This window comes from Crotalus tigris, unplaced genomic scaffold, assembly GCF_016545835.1.
Source record: "Crotalus tigris isolate CLP2741 ecotype Arizona unplaced genomic scaffold, ASM1654583v1 scf7180000018371.15429387391:27106975, whole genome shotgun sequence".
Lineage (NCBI taxonomy): Eukaryota > Metazoa > Chordata > Lepidosauria > Squamata > Viperidae > Crotalus > Crotalus tigris.
The window spans coordinates 3,589,263-3,615,464 of NW_024096970.1; the positions used below are offsets into that span (position 1 = coordinate 3,589,263).

Sequence of the window (26,202 nt, forward strand, 5' to 3'; positions counted from 1 at the left end):
TTATTTATACTTACAAAGGGAGAGTGGCATTCGGTATGTATTTATATTTGCTTAAAGGGATAGTTTATTTTATTTATTTGTTTGTTTGTCAAATTTATGTGGCTGCCCATCTTATGAAAAAATGATTCTAGGCAGCATACAACAGTATATATCTGCTGTGATTAAGAGAAAAAACCCTGGCTTTGAATTTTATTACTATTTTTTTCTTTACTGGAGTTGGCCTTAGACAAAACATTTTTATGTACTTAAACAATGAATAAAAAGCACGTAGACTGCATGTCTTTGCACACCCCAGATGTTTTTCATTAGCTTAATGTCATCCTGCTTCTTTATGTCAGACGTAGAGATGCCAATGTGAATCACTGAGCTTGAATGACAATCCCCATTGTACATTATAAAATAGTATTTGTTTCTTTGTTTTACAAAACGAACAATATGTGAATTCTTACTATTCTGTTTTCAAAACATATTTTCAAAAGCATTTCACTTTTCCACATTGAGATGGTCCACATCTGCCAGTGGTTTTTAAGTACCTCCTCACATTTAAACGGACTGGGTCATATTGTGGTTTCCCCAAGGTTCTTATCTCCAAAATACTTTAAGGTTTTGACATGCACATACAAAGCTGCTCATTTTAATTGTTAAAGTAACAAGGACTAACTTCGGAAGCAATCATCCAGGACTTGCAAATGACACGGCTCCTTTACCCATCTGAAAAGAGAGCCTTTTCCAATTTCTGTGCACTTTGTAAAGAACGAGCTTTGCTTTGCGCAATTGGACTATATTTGAGGTATAGGTTGTAGGTATAGGCCCGTGGTGATGAACCTATGGCACATGTGCCACAGGCGGCATGCAGAGCCATCGCCCCAGTCCTAGGCCTTCAGTCCCATCCATGAGCAACCTGCATCAATACCCATGCAGGGTAAGGTTGTCACCCCTGCCCCACCTCCCCAAGCATTTTTTTTTTACTAACCTGCCTTTCAGCTGCATTCCATTTCTCCATTCACTTCTCAGCCTTCGCCGCATGTTTGTGGGACTATTGGTAAAAAAAAAAAAAGTTCCATCAGACTTTTAACTTCTTGCGAGATCTCAAGAAGTTAGAAAGTCTGATGGAACTTTTTTTTTTTAACCGATAGTCCCACAAACATGCGACGAAGGCTGAGAAGCAAATGGAAAAACGGAATGCAGCTGAAAGGCAGGTTAGTAAAAAAATGCTTGGGGGAGGCGAGGGCATCTGGGTGGGGGCAACCTTACCCTGCATGGTGGCGGAAGGGTGGGGCGCGTGCCCTTCCCATGCCAGGCCAGGCCCTGCAGCCCCGGGGTGACCCTGCTGGGCGGCGGTGGGCAGGGTGTTAAGGTAGGGGCTGGCAGGCTGACCAAAGCAGCAGGTGGAGTGCCGGAGGCTCAGGGAGGGGGGCGCTGAAGTGGGCGGTCGGGCCATTCGCAAGAGCAACACATCTGAGCGGAAAGCGGCCTCGGAACAAGTGGGGCAGGTAAGGAAAGAAATCCTTTCCCCCCCCCCCGAAATCGCCTTTCTTTTCTTACCTGACTCCCAGCCCTGTGCTGTTTCTCCTTCGCAATCCACCACCGGCAAGGAAATAAAGGAAGGTTTTTTTTGGGGGGGAAAGGTCAATCAATCAATTCCAACTTCTCGTGAAAGATTGCGAAGTTGGAATTGATTGACCTTTTATCCCCCCCAAAAAACTTCCTTTGTTTCCTTGCACGCGGCAGCGGATTGCGAAGGAGAAACGGCACGGGGCTGGAAGTCAGGTAAGGAAAGAAAGGCAATTTCTGGGGGAGTGTGGATTTTCTTCCTTACTTGCCCCACTTGTTCCGAGGCTCCTTTCCACTCACACGCATTGCTTTTGCCAATGGCCTGACCACCCACTTCAGCGCCTTCCTCCCTGAGCCTCTGGCGCTCCACCTTCTGCTTTGGTGGCTCTGACAGAGAAGAGAACTTCACAGCTCTGCCTACAGAGCCACCAAAGCTGTAGCTGAATGGACAGGTGAGGGGGAAACCTGCCCCACGTGTTCCATGGCCGCTTTCAGCTGAGCCGCATTGCAGCAGCATTGGGCACAGTACTCGAAAGAGCAAACAGCCATGTCATACCGAAAAAGGCCTCCTGCCCAATGCCGCAGCCATGAGGTGCCCTTCTGGCTCCTAGGAGTTGTGCTGGCATCCTTCATGCCGGGCATCCTTTGTGGTGAACTTCTGGAAAGATTTGTGATGGGTGGGTGCGATGCACAAGGTGGCAAATGGCTGCAGCCGCGGCAAACAGTCACGTCGCACTGAAACCAGCCGTTTGCCGCCTCCTGCCCAATGCCACTGCCATGAGGCCGCGGAACAAGCCGGGCGGCGGTAAGAAACCGGGATACCAGTTCCTTACTTCCGTCCGGCTTGTTCCATGGCCTCATGGTAGTGGCATTGGGTACGACGCACGACACAGCAAATGGCCGCGGCCGGCAGCAAACAGCCACATTGCGCCAAAACCGAGGGACCGGCAGCCTGTGGCTGCTGATGGACACAGTTGGCCCCCATGCACTTACTGTGTGTGGGGGCCGATGGTTTCAGGCAGCAGCCGCCCAGCCCTTGCCTCACCTTGCCTTGCCCTGCGGCAATGGCACTCCTGCCCTGCCCCCTGCCTCACCTCGCCTCACCCCACAGGACGAGCCTCCTGCCCACCATCCCACCTGCCAGTGACCCCCCTGGATCTCCCCCAACCCTGCCCCACCCCACAGGCGTCCCTCCCCATGAGCAACATCGAGGTGGCCATGCCCACCCTGGCCACGCCCACCCGATCTGTTTTGACCACCACAGCCACGCCCACCCAGTGGGCCATGTCCACCTAATGGGCCATGCCCACCTGGCACCCGACGATACATAAGTGGGTTTTGGGTTGCAGTTTGGGCACTTGGTCTCTAAAAGGTTCACCATCACTGGTATAGGCTGTAATCCTACCAGTCTCACCTTTTTTTTTAATGTATCCAGACAAAGGGTTGTAGCAGTAACAACCACAAGAAACTCTGCCTTTGCCATCTTTGCCACCTTTCCCAACTTATTCTGCCTTTCCCTTTATTTTTTTCTGAATTTTTTTCTAATTACAATATCTAGAAGAAATGGGGGGAATGTGCAGGAGGTTTATTATTGGAAGAAATCTTTCAGTCAGTTCTCTGAAAAATTCTGAGACTGTGGTTTGATGTTTTGACAATAAAAGCCATATCTGGAAGTCCTTCCCCTCCACTTTTTTTTAGTCCTAATAACCTAAAGTACATCTCAATGGAATAGCTGGAAATAGCTTTTACACTAGCAGCACATGTCTCTTGCAACCATCAGTTCATTCTAGCATGACCCTAAATGGCATGCTGATTTTGGGGCCATGGGTTTTCTCCTGTCAGTGGTCTTTTGATTTCTTGCATTTCTTATGGCAATTGACTAGAATTTGGTTTGCTCGACTTTTTCATATCCACTAGTAAAAACCACACAGTTGGTGACTGTGCGATATATAATTGTTTTTTCTCTTTGCAAACTTACAGCAGTGGTTCAGGCTAGATGCTTGCTCAGATGCCACTAAAGGAAAAGAGAAGATGAGAAAAAAAAAAACTAATAAACGTAGTTGTTGCTATTTACAGCAGATCATTAGCTTACAACATGTCAAACAGGTTTTGCTTTGTACTTTCAGTTTGTACACTATGATTTAGAAACAAGTGAGTCGTAGAACTGGTTCTTGACTATAAGTGCTTAGGATCCTAGAATATCTATGTTAATTATCCTGATTTTCTATGCGTCTGATTACTTTGGCAACTAGTTTAATGGGAGGCTTTTAAAATCAAAGATAGAGATTCTCTTATAGCTGTTGAACATAATTTAAGAGAATTTGTTTAGAAAACTGCACTAAATCACCAAAGCTATGTGCTTACAACAGTAGCATCAGTGCTAAATTCTCTTTCTCAGGAAAGGGCTTATTTGTATATTCGTTATATTCATACCATGCAGAAATACTTTGAATTTTATAATGATTCCTGTACTGAATGCTACGTTTACTCTAGTGTCTGAACAACCTATTAAAAACTAGAGAAGTAATAGCAATAATGGAAGTTTTTTTCCCCTTTATGTTTTCTATGTCTTAAGTATTATATTGAATAACAGTATTTACTTGACACATTCTAAATTTGAGGGATTTTGTGTGTTGTCTTTGCAGAACTCAATCAGACACAACTTGTCCCTTCACAGTCGATTCATCAGGGTACAGAATGAAGGAACTGGGAAAAGCTCGTGGTGGATGATCAACCCCGATGGTGGGAAAGGAGGGAAAGCACCCCGCAGACGTGCTGTATCAATGGACAACAGCAACAAATACACAAAGAGCCGAGGACGAGCAGCTAAGAAAAAAGCAGCCCTTCAAGTTGCACAGGAGACAAGTGATGACAGCCCCACCCAGCTGTCCAAGTGGCCTGGTAGCCCAACCTCCCGTAGCAGTGACGAACTGGATGCATGGACAGATTTCCGGTCTCGTACCAACTCGAATGCCAGTACAATAAGTGGCCGCTTGTCCCCAATATTGGCAAGTACTGAGCAAGATGAGGTGCAGGACGACGATGCTCCACTTTCTCCCATGTTGTACAGTAGCTCACCCAGCATGTCCCCGTCAGTGAGCAAGCCCTGTAATGTTGAGCTGCCTAGGTTGACTGACATGGCAGGCACGATGAACTTGAATGATGGCTTGACAGATAACCTTATGGATGATCTCCTGGACAATATAACCCTTCCTTCTTCCCAGCAGTCACCCACAGGAGGACTCATGCAGAGAAGCTCAAGCTTTCCATATGGCTCCAAAGGTTCAGGGCTTGGTTCTCCATCCAGTAGTTTCAACAATGCTGTGTTTGGACCATCATCGCTGAATTCTCTCCGTCAGTCTCCCATGCAAACCATCCAAGAGAACAAGCAAGCTACATTTTCTTCCATTTCGCACTACAATAACCAAACTCTGCAGGATCTGCTGGCGTCAGATTCACATAGCCACAGTGATGTCATGATGACTCAGTCTGATCCGCTCATGTCACAAGCTAGCACTGCTGTGTCTGTCCAAAACGCACGCAGGAATATTATGCTTCGGAACGATCCAATGATGTCATTTGCTGCTCAACCAAGTCAGAGCAGTTTGACCAATCAGAATCTGCTCCACCACCAGCATCAATCCCAGAATTCCTCTCTCAGTGGCAGCCGTGCCTTGTCAAATTCTGCCGGTACTATGGGCTTAAGTGACACCAACATTGGATCAGCAAAACACCAGCAACAGCCACCTGCCAACCAGTCTATGCAATCACTTTCTGACTGCCTATCGGGTTCTTCTTTGTATTCCAACAGTGTGAGCCTTCCAGTCATGGGGCACGATAAATTCCCCAGTGATTTGGATCTGGATATTTTCAACGGGAGCTTGGAATGCGACATGGAGTCCATTATCCGCAGTGAACTCATGGATGCAGATGGATTGGATTTTAATTTTGATTCCCTCATCTCAGCCCAGAACGTTGTTACACTGAATGTGGGAAACTTCACTGGTGCTAAGCAAGCTTCATCACAGAGTTGGGTTCCAGGCTGAAGGATTTATGCAAAGAGGGGAAAATAGGCACAGCAGGTTAGCAATGTTTAGTCTGTTGCATTCAGTACTATACTTGACAATATGTAAATATAGCTTTTAAAGAGAAGACAAGTACAGCTTTTACAGCAAACATCCGAACCCAACTAAGGGTTAGATTACACCATATACAACATATGCAGCATATAATTGTATATGATAAAAAGAGTTTCCTATAGAAATAACTAAAGGCTGATTTAATTTCAATCTTCTCCGTTGTGTTTTATAGGCATACTATATTGAGAGATGTAGTTTACTCCCAAACCCTACCCACTCTCAGCTCCTGATGCACGTGGAAACTTTTCAGAAAACTGTTTTCTTCGTGGCTCCTCCCACTTAGTGATTGTTTTATAATTTCCGGGGGGGGGGAGAGAGAGAATTACCGCATGGGATTTTGTTTGTGTGGCGTTAGTTCCAACTCACATCATTATGGGGTAAACTATTGCACTAAAGTGCTATCAACCCATCCTTAAGTTGGTAAACAAACAGACAAACCAAACCACTATACTAGAACAACATTTACTGTTCACATTGCCAACCTTTATTCTGCTTCTAAACCAGGGGTTCTCAACCTTGGCAACTTTAAGACTTGTGGACTTCAACTCCCAGAATTCTGGGAGTTGAAGTCCACAAGTCTTAAAGTTACCAAGGTTGAGAACCCCTGTAATCTAAACTGTCTTGTTTTGATGCACTGCTGGACGGTTTAGTCCTGATTTTCCATGTGGAGTGCATGATAAGCAAGAAGATTAGCTGATCCCTCTGGCTTTGCTATCCTTTCTCTTCTGTGTATCGCCAACCATTGGGTACACTATCTGACAGCCACAGCGCCAGAACAGAAGTGGGCAGGTCTAGCTGCAGAACTCAGTCCATCTTTTTAAGCTCCTTCCTGTGCCATTCCTCTTAACACACCATTCTCTTGTAACTTAAGCTGAATAGGTTTATTTTTTTTTAAAATATCATAATTGCAAAGGATAATGAACTGCTGCTCTTTCGTTTAAGATTTCTTTCCCCTTCTCCTCCTCTGCTTTCTTTATATAGATAATAAACGATGACTTCATGCTCAGTTAGGGAGGCAATGAGGAAGGGTTGGTCACTCATTCCACTGTTTTTCTGTCTCAGTCTTGTGCTAAACTGGTAAGGGTCATAGAATTAAAGTACTAACAGCACTGCTGGCTAAAGAGTCTGTTGCTTTTGCAAACTGCTAAACCACCAGCACAACACTCTGCTTAAGGCAGACAAAGCAGAATGGCGGCAGACAAGGCTGACCAGGGATGGAGGGGAGGAATATGCCCATATTAGCCTGAAACAACCAATGAGAACTTCTCTAACCCCATCCACTAGTGGTCATCTCACTTCATCCCTGATAGAAATGGTGGCAAAACAGGACAAGTGTTACATACACATTGTGGCTGCTGCTGGATGCTCTTGGCCAGGGGTCTTCAAACTTGGCCCTTTTATGACTGGTGGACTTCAACTCCCAGAATTCCTCAGCCAGGCACACTGGCTGAGGAATTCTGGGAGTTGAAGTCATACCAGTCATAAAAGGGCCAAGTTTGAAGACCCCCTGAGCTAAGGTTTAGGGCTGCCAATGAGAGAAAAGCAAAATCATCCTCAGGGGACAGTAGAAAAAAGATATTGCCAAGGCATGGTTGTATCATTGTTAGGTGCAAGTGGGAAAAGGCCTGAAGGGAAAAGTGAATTAAGAAAGAAGCCAGATAAAGTTATGGCTACAGGTCTATCACTAAAATAGTTTCTGAAATAAATTCACAGAGAGACTCACATTGTCCAATCTGATATGCTAGCGATCTCATCATAGCGTCTAATGAAGCTCTTACCACGTATGTTATCATTCATTTATTTTTTCCTGTCAAAAGCAGAGATGCTGTAAACAACTACCATCTGGGAATCAAACCAGACACTGCACATTGTTTTTCTTGCCAAAGTGCTTTCCAAAGTTACTTTTCCACCCAGATAAGAACTTAGTATCCTGAGACAAGCTTATGTGACTCTTTTACTTTGGAATAATGCTTTGAATGCTTTAAAATAAGCAAGCAAGTCTTCAAATCAAGATATTGGGAGAGGAAATTGATTTCTATGATTATGAAAAAAAGAAAGTAATTGTAGAGGTTCTTAATAAAATCTTGGGGATTCCCCATGGCAATATTATTTATCCAATTTAAGGGTACTCTGAAGATGTTATTTGTATTCCAAATAAAAGCTGGCTGACATTTTTACATAAGATGTGGCTTAGATTTGGGGTCAATTTGGGTTTGACAAAAATGTCTGAAATATTGTAAGTAGCATAGTACTTGATCATATATGGTATGATTTTTAAGAGGACTACAAATTCCCTGTGGCGTGCAGTTTAATACTGTAATCATTGGCCAAAAATGCTAAGGGAGGATGCAGCCATGATTATCAAATTCCTATCAAAGAATGCTCAGGTACATTTTTAAGAAGACTAAGCATTAGATTGACTTCTGCTGCTTAGATTTAAGCAGCATTTTGACTGGCAAAAATCCTCATATTTCATTTCCTCCAGTAAGCAATGCTGTTGGCAAAAATACTTTTGTCACTTCATTTTTCACAGCATGAAAGTAGAAGGAGGTACCAGAAAAGAAAAATGCATATAGTTTACCTCTTGGCTTAGAGTTAGCCTGCCTGCCTGTCTGCCTGCCTGCCTGCCTGCCTGCCTGCCTGCCTTCCTTCCTTCCTTCCTTCCTTCCTTCCTTCCTTCCTTCCTTCCTTCCTTCCTTCCTTCCTTCCTTCCTTCCTTCCCTCCCTCCCTCCCTCCCTCCCTCCCTCCCTCTCTCCCTCCCAACAGGATTTTTAGCAGAATAAACAAATGGAGCCACTATTTATTCTTCAAAACTAAAACCAAGATGCATGAACATTAGTACATAATACATATTTATAATTTATGAAGATAACTTAAATCTGTACATTTACAGTAAAGCGAAGAGTAAAGCAAAAAATATTGTGGTTGTAATATAAAGCCATTTAGGAAAACCACAATAATGTTGATTATCTCGTATTGTAGCATCAGTTGTAGCATGATTTGCAACGTTCATTCAAAAGCATACATGTCAGTGCTGGAGAAAAACACCGAAAGAGGTGAACCAATTATTATATTTTATATTCTATTTTGTAAGTGTGACTTGGTTCATTAGCTGGCCATTATTTATGCTTGTCCCAAACCTCTCCTTAGAATATACAGGTTTGCTAAAATTTTCTCTCATTGGTCACACAGTTGTATGTGTAAAGATAAAGTCAGCCTTCTCTTCTACTGCTTTTCAGAAACACCAGGGTTTTTTTTTTACCCTTTTCATTCCAGAGAAGCAATAAGAATTTAGGGATGGGATTATACAGTACATGGTCCTGAAAAACCGCTCATCAAGAGCCAGGGATAAGTTGGTAAACAATTTTGTGGGCATAATATACTACAGGCTTTCCGTTATTTGAGATTTTCTCTGTGCTTTTCTGAAGGCCATTACGTTCATAAGATTCAAGAAAGATAATTGGAAACTGGCTGTTCCTACTGTTGCCAAAATTATGGGATAGCACAGGATGACAGCATTGCCTGATATTTTTAGACCAGGCAGAGCAACATTGGGTGGAGTTCATAATGCATTCACTTTTGTATCAAACTGACTTAGGATCATATTGTAGAGTATACAGTTTTCTGGGATTGATTTTTTTTCCTGTGAATATTTGTCAAAAGTTTTACTTTAGGATTTCAAGTTTGTTTTCCTTCTCCATTTTGAATTGCCAAGATTTTTCGAGAATGCTTTTTGTGGTAATGTTTTTTTTTTTTTTTTTTAAATCAAACCTTTAAGACTGCCTATTTTCCAAGTTAGCAAAGTGCAGCAAAACAAGGACCAACACTAGGCTGGACTGGAAACAATTGCCATGATTTTAATTAACTCAGCTACTAAAAAAGAATTCTTCCATGCAGGATTCTATTTATGGTAATTTGGTATTCTAGCAGAGGTAGGAAGGGCAGCAGCTAAATCCTAGCATGTCGTAAATATACAAGCAGTGTCTTCTGGATGTGGCTGTAACAATTTTACTCTAAATTGTTTCATTTTAATTCAGTGTTCAGTTCAGGTTGATTGAAAGGTATTGGCTACTTTTGTGTGGCAATTTTTTTACTAATGACCAACAGCTGCATGCTTTTCAGATCATTCTCACAAATTCATTCTATGAGTAGGAGTAACCATTCATTCAACCATAGTAACTCTCCAAGGGTTGTTACTTCTGAATCAGGAATTTGGAATAATCCTGTGTCCTGGCGTATGCTACCCTAAAAGTTCATGGATGATGGAGCCATATTAACTTTGCTGACTCACCAAAGAGGCCAGGAATTAAAACATTATGCTTTGCCCAATTGTATGAGTAGAAGCACTGAGTTGGAAATGACTGTTTCACTATATTCATAACGAAGCATTGCACAAACAAAACTAAGTGTTGCCTTTTTGCAACATATTATGGAGTGATACAGTACTGAGAATTCTTCATGAATGAATTGAAATACATTCAATTTTAAAATTTAAAACAGTTGAATTGATACATTTCACAAATTAAATATTATATTTGCTCTAACTTCAGTTTTATACCTTATGCCTACTTAGAGATCCTGGAGAAATATTATATAGCTCTTTGACTCACCTGTAAAAAATGATCATGACCTGGGCTTCCATTTTTAATTTGCTTTTGAACTTTTTACCCGTAGGTATTGAAAAAGAGTAAGAATTGGCGGCTGAATGATCTTTGCCAAAATTGCTTTGGTTCACATATAAATCATGTTATGTAGTAATTTGCTTGTGGCTCAGCAGCATGTATGAATTTAGCCAGTATTTGTTTGGCTTTAGGACAGTGGTTCTCAACCTGTGGGTCGGGACCTCATTTGGGGTCGAACGACCATTTAACGGGGGTCGCCAAACAACGTAGTCTGCCATTTTTTTCCCTTTTCCTTAGCTGTGCTACTCCCTTTTATTCTATTGGCTTTTGAAAGCCAATAGAATAGACTCTCTTGAATAGAGTCTAATTCTATTGGCTTTCAAAAGCCAATAGGAATTGTCCAGGCTGTCTCTGCCCTGCTGAGCCCACCAAAAGTCCCATTCTGCAAACGGTGCTGCACCAGTTGAGTAGTCCTCGACTTACGACCGGTTGAGTAGTCCTCGACTTACGACCGGTTGGGGGGTCACAGCATTAAAAAGGTTGAGAACCACTGCTTTAGGAGCTCAGTATGGCATTTGAAAACCCACCCCATACACCTGCATTGCTTGCCATTGAATACGGATTGTAATTAATATACTATAATAACTGCAGACCTACACTAGCATATATTTTACGAATATCCTCCTTTATATTCCTTGCTAATCTGATCTTTACTATACAAAGGTAACATAGTACTTAATATATGCTTAGTGTGTATACTCTTTCTTCTTCTTTTATTTGGCATCTTCCAGTCTTTTTAATTTTTGTCTACTCTTCATTTAAAATAATGTTTTTCTAATCTTCCCCGGAGAAGTAATTGAATTTGAGGAGGACTGAAGGACTTGATTTATGGGAGAATCTTTTATTACACTTTTCCTCTTGAGCTGTCTATTATTAAGCATCTTGGGGGCTTTGTATGTCCTATAGCACATCACAACAGTGTTGGCTCCTTTTAAATGATTTGTCTTGGCTTTCTGACCTGTCAAATTCATTTAACAACATTAGCAAATGAGAGTTCTTCATGACAGGAAGAATGGCTTTCATGATAACCATAATAAAGATGTATGCTTCCCCAGACAACAGAGGAGGAAAAACAATGCTAGGAATTCATATAGCAGAAAGGAGTGCCTGATTATTCTCTGGAATAACAAATTGGAAATATAAAGGCTAATCCTGTGGCTTGTTTTCATTAATATTTGTGCATTTTGAATGAAATGAAACACTCTCTTATTTAGAGAACACAATTTACCCAAGCAGTGTCATCTTCATACAATCAGTGTTCAGATCTGTAGCACCTTTATAGATTAATTTGGAATCTTTGAACTGGGCCAATAAGATTTTTCTTCTGTCTTTTTTCAATGAAGATCCACTTTTTCTATATTATGAATGGTATACAAAGTAGCTCTTATTCAGTACAGCTTTATAAATTCATTTTTCCTTTCCTTTTATTTTTTTAATATAAGGTGAAGAGACTGGCATGCCTAAGATATTCAGGAAGTTCCATAGTTGATACAAAATCAATTAGTTCATAACTGCATAATACTATAGCAAGAAATTAAACTCTTCTTAAATCATTATCATGCTCTTTAAAGGGCTGTTTGGGAAAAATACTAATGTATTTTTAAAGTAGGAAATATTAGTGGAAAACTAATTCCTTATATATGAAATGGACATATATCTATGTTCATACTAACGTTTATAAGCTGTGGAAATACAATTCCTCTAAATTATTGTTCATACTGTATACATGTTCTATACTCTGTCCTATCAGCTGATGGAATCCATCTATATCATTCAACCATATCTGTAAATGTTGGACAATAATACTGAATAAACTTAATAATAGAGCTGCTCTAAAGTAATTGGTATTAATACAACCATCTAGTGAGAGCCATAAAGCAAACAAACTAGCATATAAATCAATAGACATAATTTGTGGATTGACACCATTTACTAATATATAACCTGTTTTATCCCTGAAAATGGTGAGAAAGGACACAATTGTACTTCATTAGTTCCTCCTACGTGTTCTGTGATGCACTATGATCATACTATGCACAAAGACCACCTTTTTCTAAGAATTTATGTAGCATAAAGTATTAGGACTTTCCTGTTGGTGGGCTGAAACTCAGTTTCAGGATCATCCTTCCTTTTTTAACTATTGTAACTTCTAACACATCATAATTAAAGTCTGCAGGAACTAAACAGGGTGCTAATCTACATGATTAGTACTTTAAGGACTCTTTTCTTTGCCACTTTTGTTGAGATCAGAACCTCAGACATTTAATTCCAAGTGAACATTGTGGAATGAATTTAGATGATCACTTATACCAGTGATGGCGAACCTTTTAGAGACTGAGTGCCCAAACTACAACTCAAAACCCACTTATGCATTGTTGAGTGCCGAGTGGGCGTGGCCCAGTGGGTGGGCGTGGCTGCGGTGGTAATGGCAGACTGGGTGGGACTAAAAAGTTCAATCAATCAATTCCAACTTTACAAGATCTGTTTTTTTCCTGCGAGAAGTTGAAATTGACTCATTGGACCTTTTTTTTTTTTTTGCACGCAGCAGCGGAGGCCTAAAGCGAAAAGGTTTTATAAAACCCAGCTGAAGGCCTAGGACTGGGGCGACAGCGTGCGTGCCCACAGAGAGGGCTCTGAGTGCCGCCTCTGGCACCCGTGCCATAGGTTCGCCACCACTGACTTATACAATAGCTTTTGAAGTCAAGCAGCATAAATATAGTCTAGCCAGAGTATTGTTTTACTCCATTGGGTTGGAGTGAAGTAAGAATGGTGGGGAACCACAGTTTGCTAGCCATTTCTATTTCTCAGGTGTGTTTTATAAACTCAATATTTAAAAAAAAAATACCTAAACGATTCTGTTCTATCCTGTCCAGTTCATATGATCTCTGATCAAGTCACTCTATGTGAAATAATCCTGTAAACCAGCACCATTTTTGTGATTGTATTTAGGGTCTGAGAATCAAAGAAAGCGGTTAAAGACAACAGGTGATGCTGCCTTTTGGGAAGGACCTTGCAAGTTAAGAGTTAGAGCAAGAGGCAACTGTTGGTACAAAAGGCAGCAGAGCTTTTCAGTACTACCTAATTCAGTGGTTCTCAACCTTTTTAATGCTGCGACCCCAACCGGTCGTACGTCAAGGACTACTCAACCGGTCATAAGTCGAGGACTATTCAACTGGTGCAGCACCGTTTGCAGAACGGGACTTTTGGCGGGTTCAGCAGGGCAGAGACAGCCTGGACAATTCCTATTGGCTTTTGAAAGCCAATAAAATTAGACTCTATTCAAGAGAGTCTATTCTATTGGCTTTCAAAAGCCAATAGAATAAAAGGGAGTAGCACAGCTAAGGAAAAGGGGGGAAAAAATGACGGACTGCGTTGTTTGGCGACCCCCGTGAAATGGTCGTTCGACCCCAAATGGGGTCCTGACCCACAGGTTGAGAACCACTGACCTAATTAGTACAGGTGTAGAAGCTAGTGGATTTTAGGAAAGTATTAATCACCTAAGCTCTTACAGAACCAACTAAAAAATCTTTTGGCCATTGCTTTTCCCCTTTCTTTTTACAATCTGCTTAAAATTATAATAGTAGTAGATTCTCTTAGCAACAATTTTAATATTATATACATATTTCGTTGAATGATTTCCTCCACATAATTATTGTTGATATAAGTGTGCATAGACACAGAAATATTTGGAGTTTAGTGGTTTTTCTGGTTAATTTTTTTGGTAACCTTACTGAAGATCATACTGAGGTTCAATATTCATGTTGGCTTCAAGCCTGAGGTTGTTAATAATGCCATATAATCCTCCCCATATGTTATATTTTTATTGCACATTTTTATATAGAAATTTGTAAAGAGAAAAAAAAAGGAAAAAATGAAGAGAACAATACAGTTAAAGAAAAAAAGTTAATTGAAGAAGCAGTCTTCTAATGCAGGGGTTCTCAACCTTGGCAACTTTTAGACTTGTGGACTTCAATTCCCAGAATTCCTCAGCCAGCTTTGCTGGTTGAGGAATTCTGGGAGTTGAAGTCTACAAATCTTAAAGTTGCCAAGGTTGAGGACCCCTGTTTAATGTCTCTGACCTTCTTTACAGTAGTTACAAACTTATAATCTCTTTTCCTTCTTTTACATTACAATAGTCTCTTTAGCCCCCTATTGAGTGTTTTTTTCAATCCTCAAATCCAAAAATCACCATTTCACTTTTTTCCCGTTTTCAGTAAAAGATCTATAAAAATTTTCCAGTCTTTTATAAAAGCCCTTACTATTTTATAAAGTCCTTATCATATAAAAGTCCCTGAGTGGACAGTTCACTTTTGCCATTTCTGCTAATTTTGTTGCCTTCACAATCCATTTCCTCCGTTGTGGGTATTTGAATATTTCTCTATCTTTGTACACTAGTGTTGCTACAGTTAACCATATATAAAATCTCCCAAATTTTAACTTGCATCACTGGTTTCACTTTAAATGTACAATATTCAGACATAAGGTTTTGTATTCTTAAGCTAAACATATTATAGGCAGGTCAGAGAAAACTTTCCTTCTTTATTCTTTCTCTTTCTCTCAACTTAATTATTAGTTCTTGTTAGTTTTTACCTTTCTTGTTTAAAAATTTAATAATGTGATCATTAAAAATAGGAAACTTATAGAAATATATTTTTTGGTTTGCATTTCCTAAGCTTTCTTGAATGCTCAGGAGATTTAGCTGCAAATTGAGCTGAAATGTTAATTTAAGGCTATTTCAGGAAACCATGCTAGTTGCTTTTTAGGCCCTTAAGCCCCATTCTCACATTCTTCAACTAGAAACCTGCAATTTTCTCTAATGAATTTTTGTATTAGAAAGGAATGCATAGAAAATGTTTTTCCCCCCGATACTTGCTTAAATGAATGTATCTTAGAATCCAACCCAAAGGGTGATATTGAGTCCGTCCCACTGTAACGGAGGTGTCATCAATTCGTCACAAAGAATCTACGTTGCATGCAGGTTTTGTTGAAAGTGAGGTTCCAGAATTTCACAAAATCTTTCCCAGTGATCTGCTTGAGCATCTTTCAAGTGAAAACTACAGAACAATCCAGTTAAAACTCATCAGGTAGCACCACTGCGGACTAATGTACTCAGAAGTATTGCATCCGAGAAGATACAAAAGTGTAAATAAGTGAGGAGAAATGCAGGCATTCTTGCAACAGCTGTTGAAAAATGATTTCATTCCCCAACTTATTCACAGCAAGCAATTCAGAGGACAACAGATAGAGCAGGCAAAAACTGGTAGGAGGCAAGGAAGTCGTTTTCACTATTATTCATGTTCATTCAAAGAGCACCTGCTTTCCTTTCCTCCTTCCCCCTTCTTTATCTTCAGGAGTGGAGGAAAAAATGTATCACTTCATTGGCTGGCTGGCAGTTGTAGCCTCAATATTTATGTTAGTTGCATGGTTTTTGTTCAACATGTTCTTTTTCAAACTGCTTTGCATTGGCCAAGAAAATAAGAACTGGTGGGGAGCAAGCTGACCATAATACATAGACTACGTATTATAAACATAGATTAATGATATATGTAGATATCTGTTGAAGAAGGAGCCATTTTGCCTTCCAAAACCAATCCATAGTTGGTCTCTCCAGAATCAATCAATCAATCAGAAATAGAGCTGGAAGGGACCTTGGAGATCTTCTATTCCAACCCCCTGCTCAAGCAGGAGAGCCTATACCAGGGGTAGGCAACCTTGGCTCTTTTATGATTCATGGACTTCAACTCACAGCTGACTCTGGAATTCTAGGAGTTGAAGTCCATGAGTCCTAAAAGAGCCAAAGTTGCCTACCCCTGGCCTATACCATTTCAGACAGGTGGTTTTCGAGTCTTTTCTTAAAAACCTTCAGTGATGAAGCACCTCCTACAACCTCTGAAGGCAAAACCTGTTCCACTGGTTAATTGTCCTCACTTTTAGGAAGTTTCTCCTTAATTCCTGGTTGCTTCTCTCCTCTCATTTTCTCACTCTCTCATCCATCCCCAAGCTAATGGAGTATAGCAGGTAATAGTGAATTCTTTGGTCTGCAAATTTTGTAGGTCTCCTTAGAATCTCTCCCAGTCAGCATCTGGAGAGCATCAAAACTATCAATTTTGCTCTCCCTTTTTGATCCGAGGGAACAGCAAATGGACCTCAGAAAGCCAAATGATGTTGGTGGATTCTAGGGAGAAAGAGATTTGTTCTCTGTGATGGGGCAGAAATTAATGGACTGAAATGTCAAAAGGTCTCCCCTCCCAGAAAAAATCTGAATCAAGGTGGCTAATACAGGTCTAGGATAAGTCCAGTTACATAAGAATTAAATGCATCTTCATACTGATTTACATGGGTGAACAAATATTTACCATATATTAGACCAACCCAACTCTCTGATGCTTACATTTGATCTTATAACAAATTGTTTTAAAATGTGAGAGAGGAAAATGAAAAAAATGTAATAATGAAGTTTGACTATATCAATATGGAATATTTGTTATTATTCTCCAAGCTTGTCTGCCAGAATTCTTCTAGGATGCATTTGAAAGTAGTTGCCATTTTTGAAGATGTGCCTTTTGTATTTAAGGTATAGCTATGGCAGCTGAAGTGTGAAAAACAGAACTGCGCATAATTGTGTAATGTCTGAAGTTACTTATTAAATGCTTACGGGTCCCAGAAGCATAGCTTATAAAGAATATTACATAATACAGTTTGCATGACTTTGTTCATTTACTAGGAACCAGTAAATCATGATTTAAATCACTAGTAAAAAGGTTTGATTTAAATCAACTCGATTTAAATCATAATTTTTAAAGAGCAACTGTCATCTCTGTCCCACAGCGGCTCTTCCTCTGACCTGCTGTTGACTCACCCACAGTCCCATTCACTTTAATGGGACAGCTGGTGATGTGGCAGTAACACAACAAGGTGAGGGACTGGCAGGCAGCAGGTGAGGGGATGTCTGCTAATAGGTGCCGCCATGATGGATCTGAAATGACAGGTGCTCTTTAAATGTAAGGACTCATTCTTGCTGGTGGTTAGAATGTTTAATACTATTATTTGCAAACAAAATGAAGGTTTCCTATTTAGAATAATAAGCTGTCATGTTAGTAAAAGAGCGATATCAGAACCAATTTTAGGTTAATAGGTTAATCACACATAGTTAGAAAACTACTCAAATTCTTTTTTTTAACTAAAACACTTAGAGCCTGGTATAGATGCATTTCTCTTCAAACAATCATATAGTCTGTAATGTACATAGATTTGCAAAACAATGGGATTAAAGGAATATTCCTGAACTTTGTTTTATGATTTATCTCATGGTTACTGTGAAATTGTGTGAATGCATCAATGCAGTGCATGTTATCTCAGCTTGTAGAGCTTGGATTCATTGAATGAGTTTACCAAAAATGTAAATATTGCAGAATATACAGCCTCGTGCTACATAATTAAGCTCCATTTCATGCTGAATAAACTAAATTATTAATGTATCTTAAATAGAAAACAATATTTAGATATTTACTTCAAAAGCATTTTATTAAAATAAATTTGATAAAAATAAAAAAAATCTGTTTTAAATTTAAAAAATCATCGTTTATTATCCACCCTGCTAGGAACCCTCAAACAAAAACATTATCATGTATTTATTAGTAGAACGCATCATGATTTCCTAATTAACAACAACAACAATAACAACAACAACAATCCTATAGCTAGGATATAATTTTTTGGGTTGTGCTGATATATTGTCACTGCTTTTGCACCAGCATCAAAGATACCTGCAAAATAACAAATGCAGGTTTCCTTGAGATGGCTTAAAAATTGCTGGAAATTCATGCTTAGGATTATTTGCTTTCCTCAACAGTTTGTGGTTAATGACTAACTAAATATTATTTTGTCGTTTTTTTTTCTTCCAGGCCCTTCATCCAACATGAATCTTAAAGAAAAAAAAATCCTTGCCAAAATCAACTGTCATCAAAGACAGGGATGTCGTTTACAGCATTTGTGAACCCTGCATTCTTTTCCTAATGAAACAGAGACTGTTAGTGAGCACCAGAACTTGAGGAAAGAACTGACTTATCTGGAACTGAACTCATTTTGAAGTATGCAAATTTTTCTTACTGTAGGGTGATCCACCACCAACTTGAGGATATGTTGGTTCAGCCACCATTCTGTTTCAAAACACTGTAGCCTTTACAGTAGTGTGCTTGTCAATCAGTACATGGCGTTCCAAAATGGTGATGGGTTGCAGGATGCTTTTAGGTTGGCTTTTGTTCTTCAGGGTTTCCCCCAGCCCACCCTTCTTAAGGTGTGAGGGATGCTTTTTTCTTTTTCTCCTCCTCCTTTACTTACCCCTTCTAATGTGCCAATTCCTTATGAAAATTAAATGCACAACATGGGCTTGAAATATCAACAGCACTTGAATACCAATACAGTTTCCAGAGGAGGAGCTGCATTAAACTGTTGCAGCAACACAAGTGACGAGTATGGTGGCACTTTAAAGATTTAGCAAATTGGGTATGACTTGGATCGGATTCTAAGACAAGATGGTAAGGGACAGCAAGGAATGGAAAACAGTAAGGGGAGAGAGAAATGCAATGCAAGAAGTATCAATGCCCTCTGCATTTTGTTTCTATCTTCAGGATAGCATTCCAGGTATGCAACGACAGAGGGTGTCATGAAGCGTTGCTCTTTAAGATGCCACTGAACACTTTGTTGACTCCTGCAATCTTTAGAGTACAACCAACCAGTTGAATTCAAGAGTTAGTTTGTAAGATAACGTAACGACTGTATTTGCTTTGGTGTTTTTATGTGGGGACTGGTTAGCTAATTCATTAGTTCTCAACCAGTCCCTACAACTCTCCAACCAAATATTTTCCTAATCTTCTATGTGTTTCTTTTTATTTTTGGTACCAAGAAAGGGTGGATTTTACCTCACAAAATTAGCCACCACTAATGTTGCATCCTAACTAGGGTTCATTCGGTGTGAGAGAAAAAGGGCATTTCATTGTGGGGAATCAGTAACTCCTATCTAAATCTAGCCTAGGGTTATGCGAGCAGTTTTGCCCAAATGCTGCAGTAAATGTTTGCTTTTTCGTTTGTTCCCATAGCTTAGCAATTGGCCAGTCTGAGGTGCATTGTTTACCACTTGCCAAATATAACCACATAGAAGGCAACGGCTTGCTTTCAAATTATTACTCTTATTAATAATAACAACACAAAACCTAAAAGAAAAAAATGAATATATTGCATGAGAACGGAGTTTTATGTATCTGTAATATCCAAGGCTTGGATGATTTATTTCATTCATAATCATTTATTCATCTTTCTCTTCCTTATTCTTTCCCTCTTGTGATACATGGTGGAAACTGGAAAAAGGTGGTTAGGAAGGAGACACAGAGAGGGAAAATCCATACAGAGAGCTTTTCATAGGAGCGTAGATTGTAACTGGATAAATTCCATTGAAAAACAAAGTAGTTTTTATATATTTTGCTTATAGGGATTTCTTTTTGTAAATTTATATAGTAATAACGACTGAAAGTTATGGTGCTGTGCAAGTCCTGTTTAATTACTTTTTATTGGTATTTTTCATGTGAAGGTAGGGCAAAGAAGGGAAGAAAGAAATAGGGGAAAACCTGATGGTACGTTTTAATTTTTTTTTTTTAATGGTGTGAAGACACTTTGGCTTAGGACAACATATACATATTTCTCCAAAGTGATATATGAAGAACTTTTTTTGGCATAAAAGCAGAATGCATATAAATATATAAATATATTTTATTATGTACAGAAACAGATCATTATGCATGATTGTTAAGAGAACAGACTAGCATTTTAACCCAAAGTTTCAGTGCATGAGTTTCCACCAGCACATGAATCATCTACCAACGTGGTATGATTCCTCTCAGCTGCCACCTTTCACTGCGCGTGCACATGCAGGCATTCAAGCACATTCACACATATACATCGGTGGGCCCCATATTGCTCTTCTTTTCCAACTTCTGAGGTAATATTGGTGAAATAACAACTCCTTGTGTGATGAAAGTTTTGTTTTGTACTGTAGCTGCCTCCTCCTTGTGCTGCGCTATTCTCTAGATGAACACATGAAGTCATAACAGTTCATAACTTTAAAACGATGACAATTCTGTGCTGTTGTGGTTCTAAATAGCTCATAGAATATACACTTTCAAACTAGTTAAATGATTTTTATCATTTTCCAAATAAATACAGACTATTTTTTTAATAATTAAGGTGGTATATTTGTCTATGGCAGGGCATAGTTTATCATATCTCTTTAATTATATAGAACCAATGTGTGTGCTTGTTCTTCACATTGGAAAGGGCTTCCTTGAAAGGAATACCTTATAAAAATGTCATCTGTTCCAGGGGCTTGAGAAAAGTAGTGACTTATCTTGAGAGACTCAGTTACAGGTACCTATTACCAAAGCTAGTTAAGAATGTGCTCACATGCCTTTACTACAGATGAGTATCTGGCACATCATTATATGTGAATTAAGCCAATGATGATATTTTGGGGTGTTTGTTGTTTGTTCTTTGAAATGAAAATGTATTTGGTGATGGACAATTTATTTCCAAGTTTCTGTCTGTCTTCTTAACAGAAACTCTGTGCATAAAAAAAAATCCATTATTGTACAAAATTTATGGTTTCCTCTACTTTGACTGGGTTTCCTTTCAATACTTGAAAATGCAATATATCAGGAAGCTGATGCAGAACAAGGAATAGATTCTTCATTTCTCAGCTCTAATTTTAATCAGGTGACCAGGATGCAATGACAGCCTATGTGCAGTGACATCATCACATAAATGCGATAATTATGTACTTGCATTTCAACATCTGACACAAGTACATAAGATGCAACCTTTCTGTGATATTGTCACAGTTATTTTTGTCATCCCCACCCCCACCCCTGCTGATTAATTGACATAAAACAAAGAACCATATTTGTAACTTGGCCAAATTCATACAGGTTTTAAATCCCATTGATTTCAATCAAATTCAGTACCCACCATAAATATCAGTAAGGCTTTGAGACTGTCCTGAGATTAAATATTAAACCCAATATGACATTACGGTAAGCATGCATTAATCAGATTGCATGTTTGTAACAGTAAGCAATTAAGAGTAACATTTAAGCTGCTGTTGTATTCGCGGATGGTCGCATACAGATTTCAATAGGAAAACCTCCATCTGCTCAGTTAGCATCTATACTTGTTTAAATATTTTTATTTCACTAATAAAAAGCAAATTGGGAAGGGGAAAGAAACAGAGCAAAGTGATAGGGCACGGACATTTATATAACGTGTTTCAGGTTCTGCCTTCTTGGGAATATGCTGCCCATCAATGGAAAATAATATTGACCTATATAAATCCTTGGCTTGATGCAATGTAAAAGGCAACTGTGACCTGAATTTTTATAGTTCCTTGAGAGGATTGTTAGGGACAGTCATGGCATTCCAGGCACATATTAAAATGATGATGATGGTAACAAAGCATCCTCCTGGGGGGGGGGGGAAGGCAAATCACAAACCTCTTCAGCCATGATAGTGGTATGACAGGCAATTTGATAACATTGGCTTTAACAAGATAAATTCAAATCCTAGGATCGTAATGGATAAAAACTGCAATAAAACTGCACTTCTCTGAAAAAAAAATAGTAATTTGAAATTCCGATACTATTAGAGTCAATGGGGGCGAATGTAAGCCTCATTCTTTCAGGTTCACCCACAAGTGTCTCAGAGGCTACAGAAATGTTTCCCACACCATCGCCCTCCTTGTGAATTAGATTGCACTTCACAGCATTGGAACTAACAGGCTCTTGACTAGGCTGATTAGCAAGTAATTTTTTTTCTAGAGTTGAAGACCAAGCTAGGGAACATAGTATGCTGCACTATTTTCTCAGTCACAGGAACCTTTAATGTAAAGCAATTGCACGGAAATCCATCAATTTGCTCTGTGTGACTTCTTTTCCTATTGTTTGTCCTTCTGCCTCTCACAATATAAATAACTCCATATTTGATGTACTGTCCCCAACTGGGAACCCAATCTCAAAATTCTGCTCTCAAGGATACTTGCTAGCCAATGGACTGCTGCTTATAGCCTTAAGCTTTCTGTATTATTTTTTGCCTGGAGGATGGCCACAAAATATATAGTGAGTGGCCCAATTTTCTTCTCTAGTTATAAAGTAGGCTGTTTCTATTAGCCTAAAGGAGTGAGGTGCTAGACAAAAGCAAGCAGCCAATAAATCCTCAAATACTGGTCTAGTTCAGGTATAATACTAAACCAAGGATTCAAGGCTTTGTATGGCTCACAGATCAAATGGCAATATGTCACATATTATGAGGCTTTTATTAGAGGAATAAAATCATCAGACAGTCCCTCAGACCAAAAAGGTTTAATGCCCGTGTGCATTAGCATTATGGGAATGGGCTGTCATGAAATCCCTTCTTCTTGACTACCAGTGCAGGAGACAGACACTTTCACATTCAATGTTGACTACATAATGGCTTACCGTCACATTTTTAAATCCAAGAGGTCTGCATAATTTGGTCCATGTTTGTTTGTATAAGCATAATGCGAATAAATCAGTTTTTCAGTTGGGATCAAGTGGTACATCCCCATTTATTCATTTACAAATTTACATTGATGTCACTTTTTCACACCAAATTGAAAATTGCTAATGAATGAAAATATTGTGAACAATCAGGTGAAAGCTGCTTAACTCCTCATTTTATGCAGGAAAAAGGAGCAAGGAAGGGAGGTGTCCAGGCTCAAGGAGCAACCAATGTTCCCCTACCACAGTGTTTCCCAAACTTGACAATTTTAAGGCATGTGGACTTCAACTCCCAGAATTCCACAGCCAGCATTCTGGGAGTTGAAGTCCACATGCCTTAAAATTGTCAAGTTTGGGAAACACTGCCCTACCAGATACCTTCCAGGTGTATTGGGAATGACAGCTTCCAGAATTCCCCAGCCAACCAAAAAATATGTTGGTTGGGAATTCTGATTTGCGCACTACGAAACAGAATTCCCAACCAATGTGTTTTAAACTTAAAACTTTTAAATTCGGCCAACAAGCCAAATGATTGCATGTTTCTTTCACTGAAAGCTAATACAGTTGCTGGGACACTCTTCAAAACAAGGCTCCATCTTTTAAAAGGCAAATGTCAACTCCTAACCTTGTAGTACAGTAGTCCAAAAGCTCTACATAAACAGTTTGAGTTTGCAAATCATATATCATCCCAACTGTCCATCAATTAACATCTAGGCGTTCACTTCGGAACATAGTTCTGAGTATTCCAGTGCTATAAAGCAAAGATCCCCAACATTTGGGGCACCAGGGACCGGTTCCATGGAGAGAGGTTTTTCTGTGGACCGGAGGGAGTGTGGTTTTGTGTGCTGCCTGCATCCCATGGATAGGACTTTGCTTGTTTGTGCAGACCAGTTGCTGGCATGCCGCATCCTGGTACTGGTCCACGGACTGGGGGTTGGGGACCCCTGCTATAAAGCACTTAAACATGAGATCACATTCTTGAGGAGTTTCCTTTTTATGTGCGTGAATTAGACTCCCATTATTCTAAGATTGTTGATTGATTTTTGGGACTCTCCTTGTAAAATAGAATTAAATAACTAACTCCCATCACTCTAACTTTTGAATTATGAACTCGTTAAAAATTGAAATTAAGACAAGCAATTTCTTTTTAGCTGCCTCCTGAATAGCTCATACCATTCTTTTTTTAAAATTGCATCTTTGTTTTTATTGTTGCAGGAATACTTTTTTCTAAATTATAAGTTAACCAACTTCCTTGTCCATCATATCTATCTTAAGAAAAAAAATTTTGAATAGGTTGCTCTTGAAAATGACATACCTTCTTGGCAGTCAATCTCCATTCATTACATTCTTTGCATGATGTGTATCAGAAATATCAGCTGATATGGAAGGGGACCAGGATGAGGGATATATTGTACATTTTGGGTTCATGTATGGAACTTTTTTTTAATTAATTAAAAAAAAGTTGTATGAGTGGACAAAACATGTATACAGTATCTGTAAACTGTCTTGTCTGGATTATTTCTTTCACTGTTGAGCCACATACTTTTGAAGAATATATTTTATCACTGCCTTAGTACATGGCCATCTTTTACAGGGATACACAATTTTTACTTTTTGTATGAGCTACTTTCATTTGAAAGCTGACACTCATAAACTTAGAGGAGGCTTTTCTGAAACCAAATGCTGACATAGGTGAATATACTACCTTACTACATAACAATTGGATGTCAGTTTGATTTGGAAATCTTTCCCTTTTGCAAATGAAATAGTGGTGCAGAGCTTAACTCCACTTGATGTTAGTAGATATTGCCTTGTGTACTCCATTCTCAACGGTAATCTAGTTTGTAAAATAAAGTGTGATGCATGTAAATAAAGCATAATGGATCTCTATGCTGAAAGTATAGACTCATTTGTCTTTTATTTAGTTTCTGTTTGGGGAAAGCAGATCTCTTCAGAGAGAGAGAGAAAAAATAAACAATTCCTGGGTATAATGCGTCATTTGTTGTTATAGAGTAGTATCATTCTCATGGTTAATCTGTGTAGTGAAAAAACAACAACACATTGACTGATACAGTAACTGTGGAAGTAACTAACCTTCTGACTACTTACAATTACACACTTCCTGCATGTTGAAAGCAGAAGGAGGACCTACTGTTTTCCATTTATTGCTTATTTTACTCTTTTAGCCGAACTCATTTAGACTTGGATTCCAATCCCACTTTGGTTGCTGAACTAATATGATAATCTATATAGATCTCTCATTTCATAGACTCAATCCCTTTGAATAAGGTAAGAAGTGCAAAACTCCTTAGATGACTTGGATGAATTAAATTAGGAAAAAATGCACTGAATCTCATCTGATGGAATTGGGGCGTTGAATATAGTCCTGAAGATGTTTACTTTCAATGTCTAATCCAAAAAGTATCAAAATGGTCAAGCTTCTTTTCTAGGAGATAGAAAGTTGATCTTTGCTATATTTCTATAGTTCAAACTGTTTAGTTCAAAGATTGAAATGATGTAAGTAAAACATTTAGCCTTACCACATCAGTGCTTTACCATGTGTCAGCTTCTCACATGCTCCAAATGGCTTCAGTAGTCTCCTTCCACCAAGCTGTGTCCTCATATAACTTCTTGCCTTGAGATATGATTGACATTGACCTACTCCACACCCAGGTGGCTCAAAACAAATGCATGTTTTTTTAAACAACCTTCTCTCAAGATGCTTTGGATGAGACTTCAAGGATGAGAGGTGGTGTAATTGAAGGCAAACATGAAGGAATTGTAAAAAAAAATTGTTCAATTAGGGCTAATGAAAAGTTCAAAAAAGTCACTGAGCTCAAGTACCCTAAGTCAGCGGTTCTCAACCTGTGGGTTGGGACCCCATTTGGGGTCGAACGACCATTTCACGGGGGTTGCCAAACAACGCAGTCTGTCATTTTTTTCCCCTTTTCCTTAGCTGTGCTACTCCCTTTTATTCTATTGGCTTTTGAAAGCCAATAGAATAGACTCTATTGAATAGAGTCTAATTCTATTGGCTTTCAAAAGCCAATAGGAATTGTCCAGGCTGTCTCTGCCCTGCTGAGCTTGCCAAAAGTCCCATTCTGCAAATGGTGCTGCAAGTTGTTTGCAGCGAAGGCAAGCTGTCTGGAAGTTTCCACCCCTCCCTGCTGAGCAACTACTAAAAATGTAAGTAAAAGAGGCCCAGGGGTGGGAGGTGGGAGGCCGGCAGGCGCAGGGAGGGTTGCTGGCGCGCGTGGGGCCCGGTG

At 39.4% G+C, this 26,202-nt stretch overlaps 1 protein-coding gene across 2 annotated transcripts in view; it reads left to right on the forward strand.

The window, feature by feature from the left end:
• Positions 1 to 24,834, forward strand: part of FOXO3 (forkhead box O3) — a 142,773-nt gene extending 117,939 nt beyond the window's left edge. For both annotated transcript variants that reach the window (XM_039351147.1, XM_039351148.1), the window contains 2 exons: positions 4,200 to 5,636; positions 18,281 to 24,834. In XM_039351147.1, coding sequence (XP_039207081.1) covers positions 4,200 to 5,600 — 1,401 coding nt within the window. In that variant the 3' untranslated portion in view covers positions 5,601 to 5,636; positions 18,281 to 24,834. The remainder of the gene's footprint in view (positions 1 to 4,199; positions 5,637 to 18,280) is intronic.
• Positions 24,835 to 26,202: the final 1,368 nt, after the last annotated feature.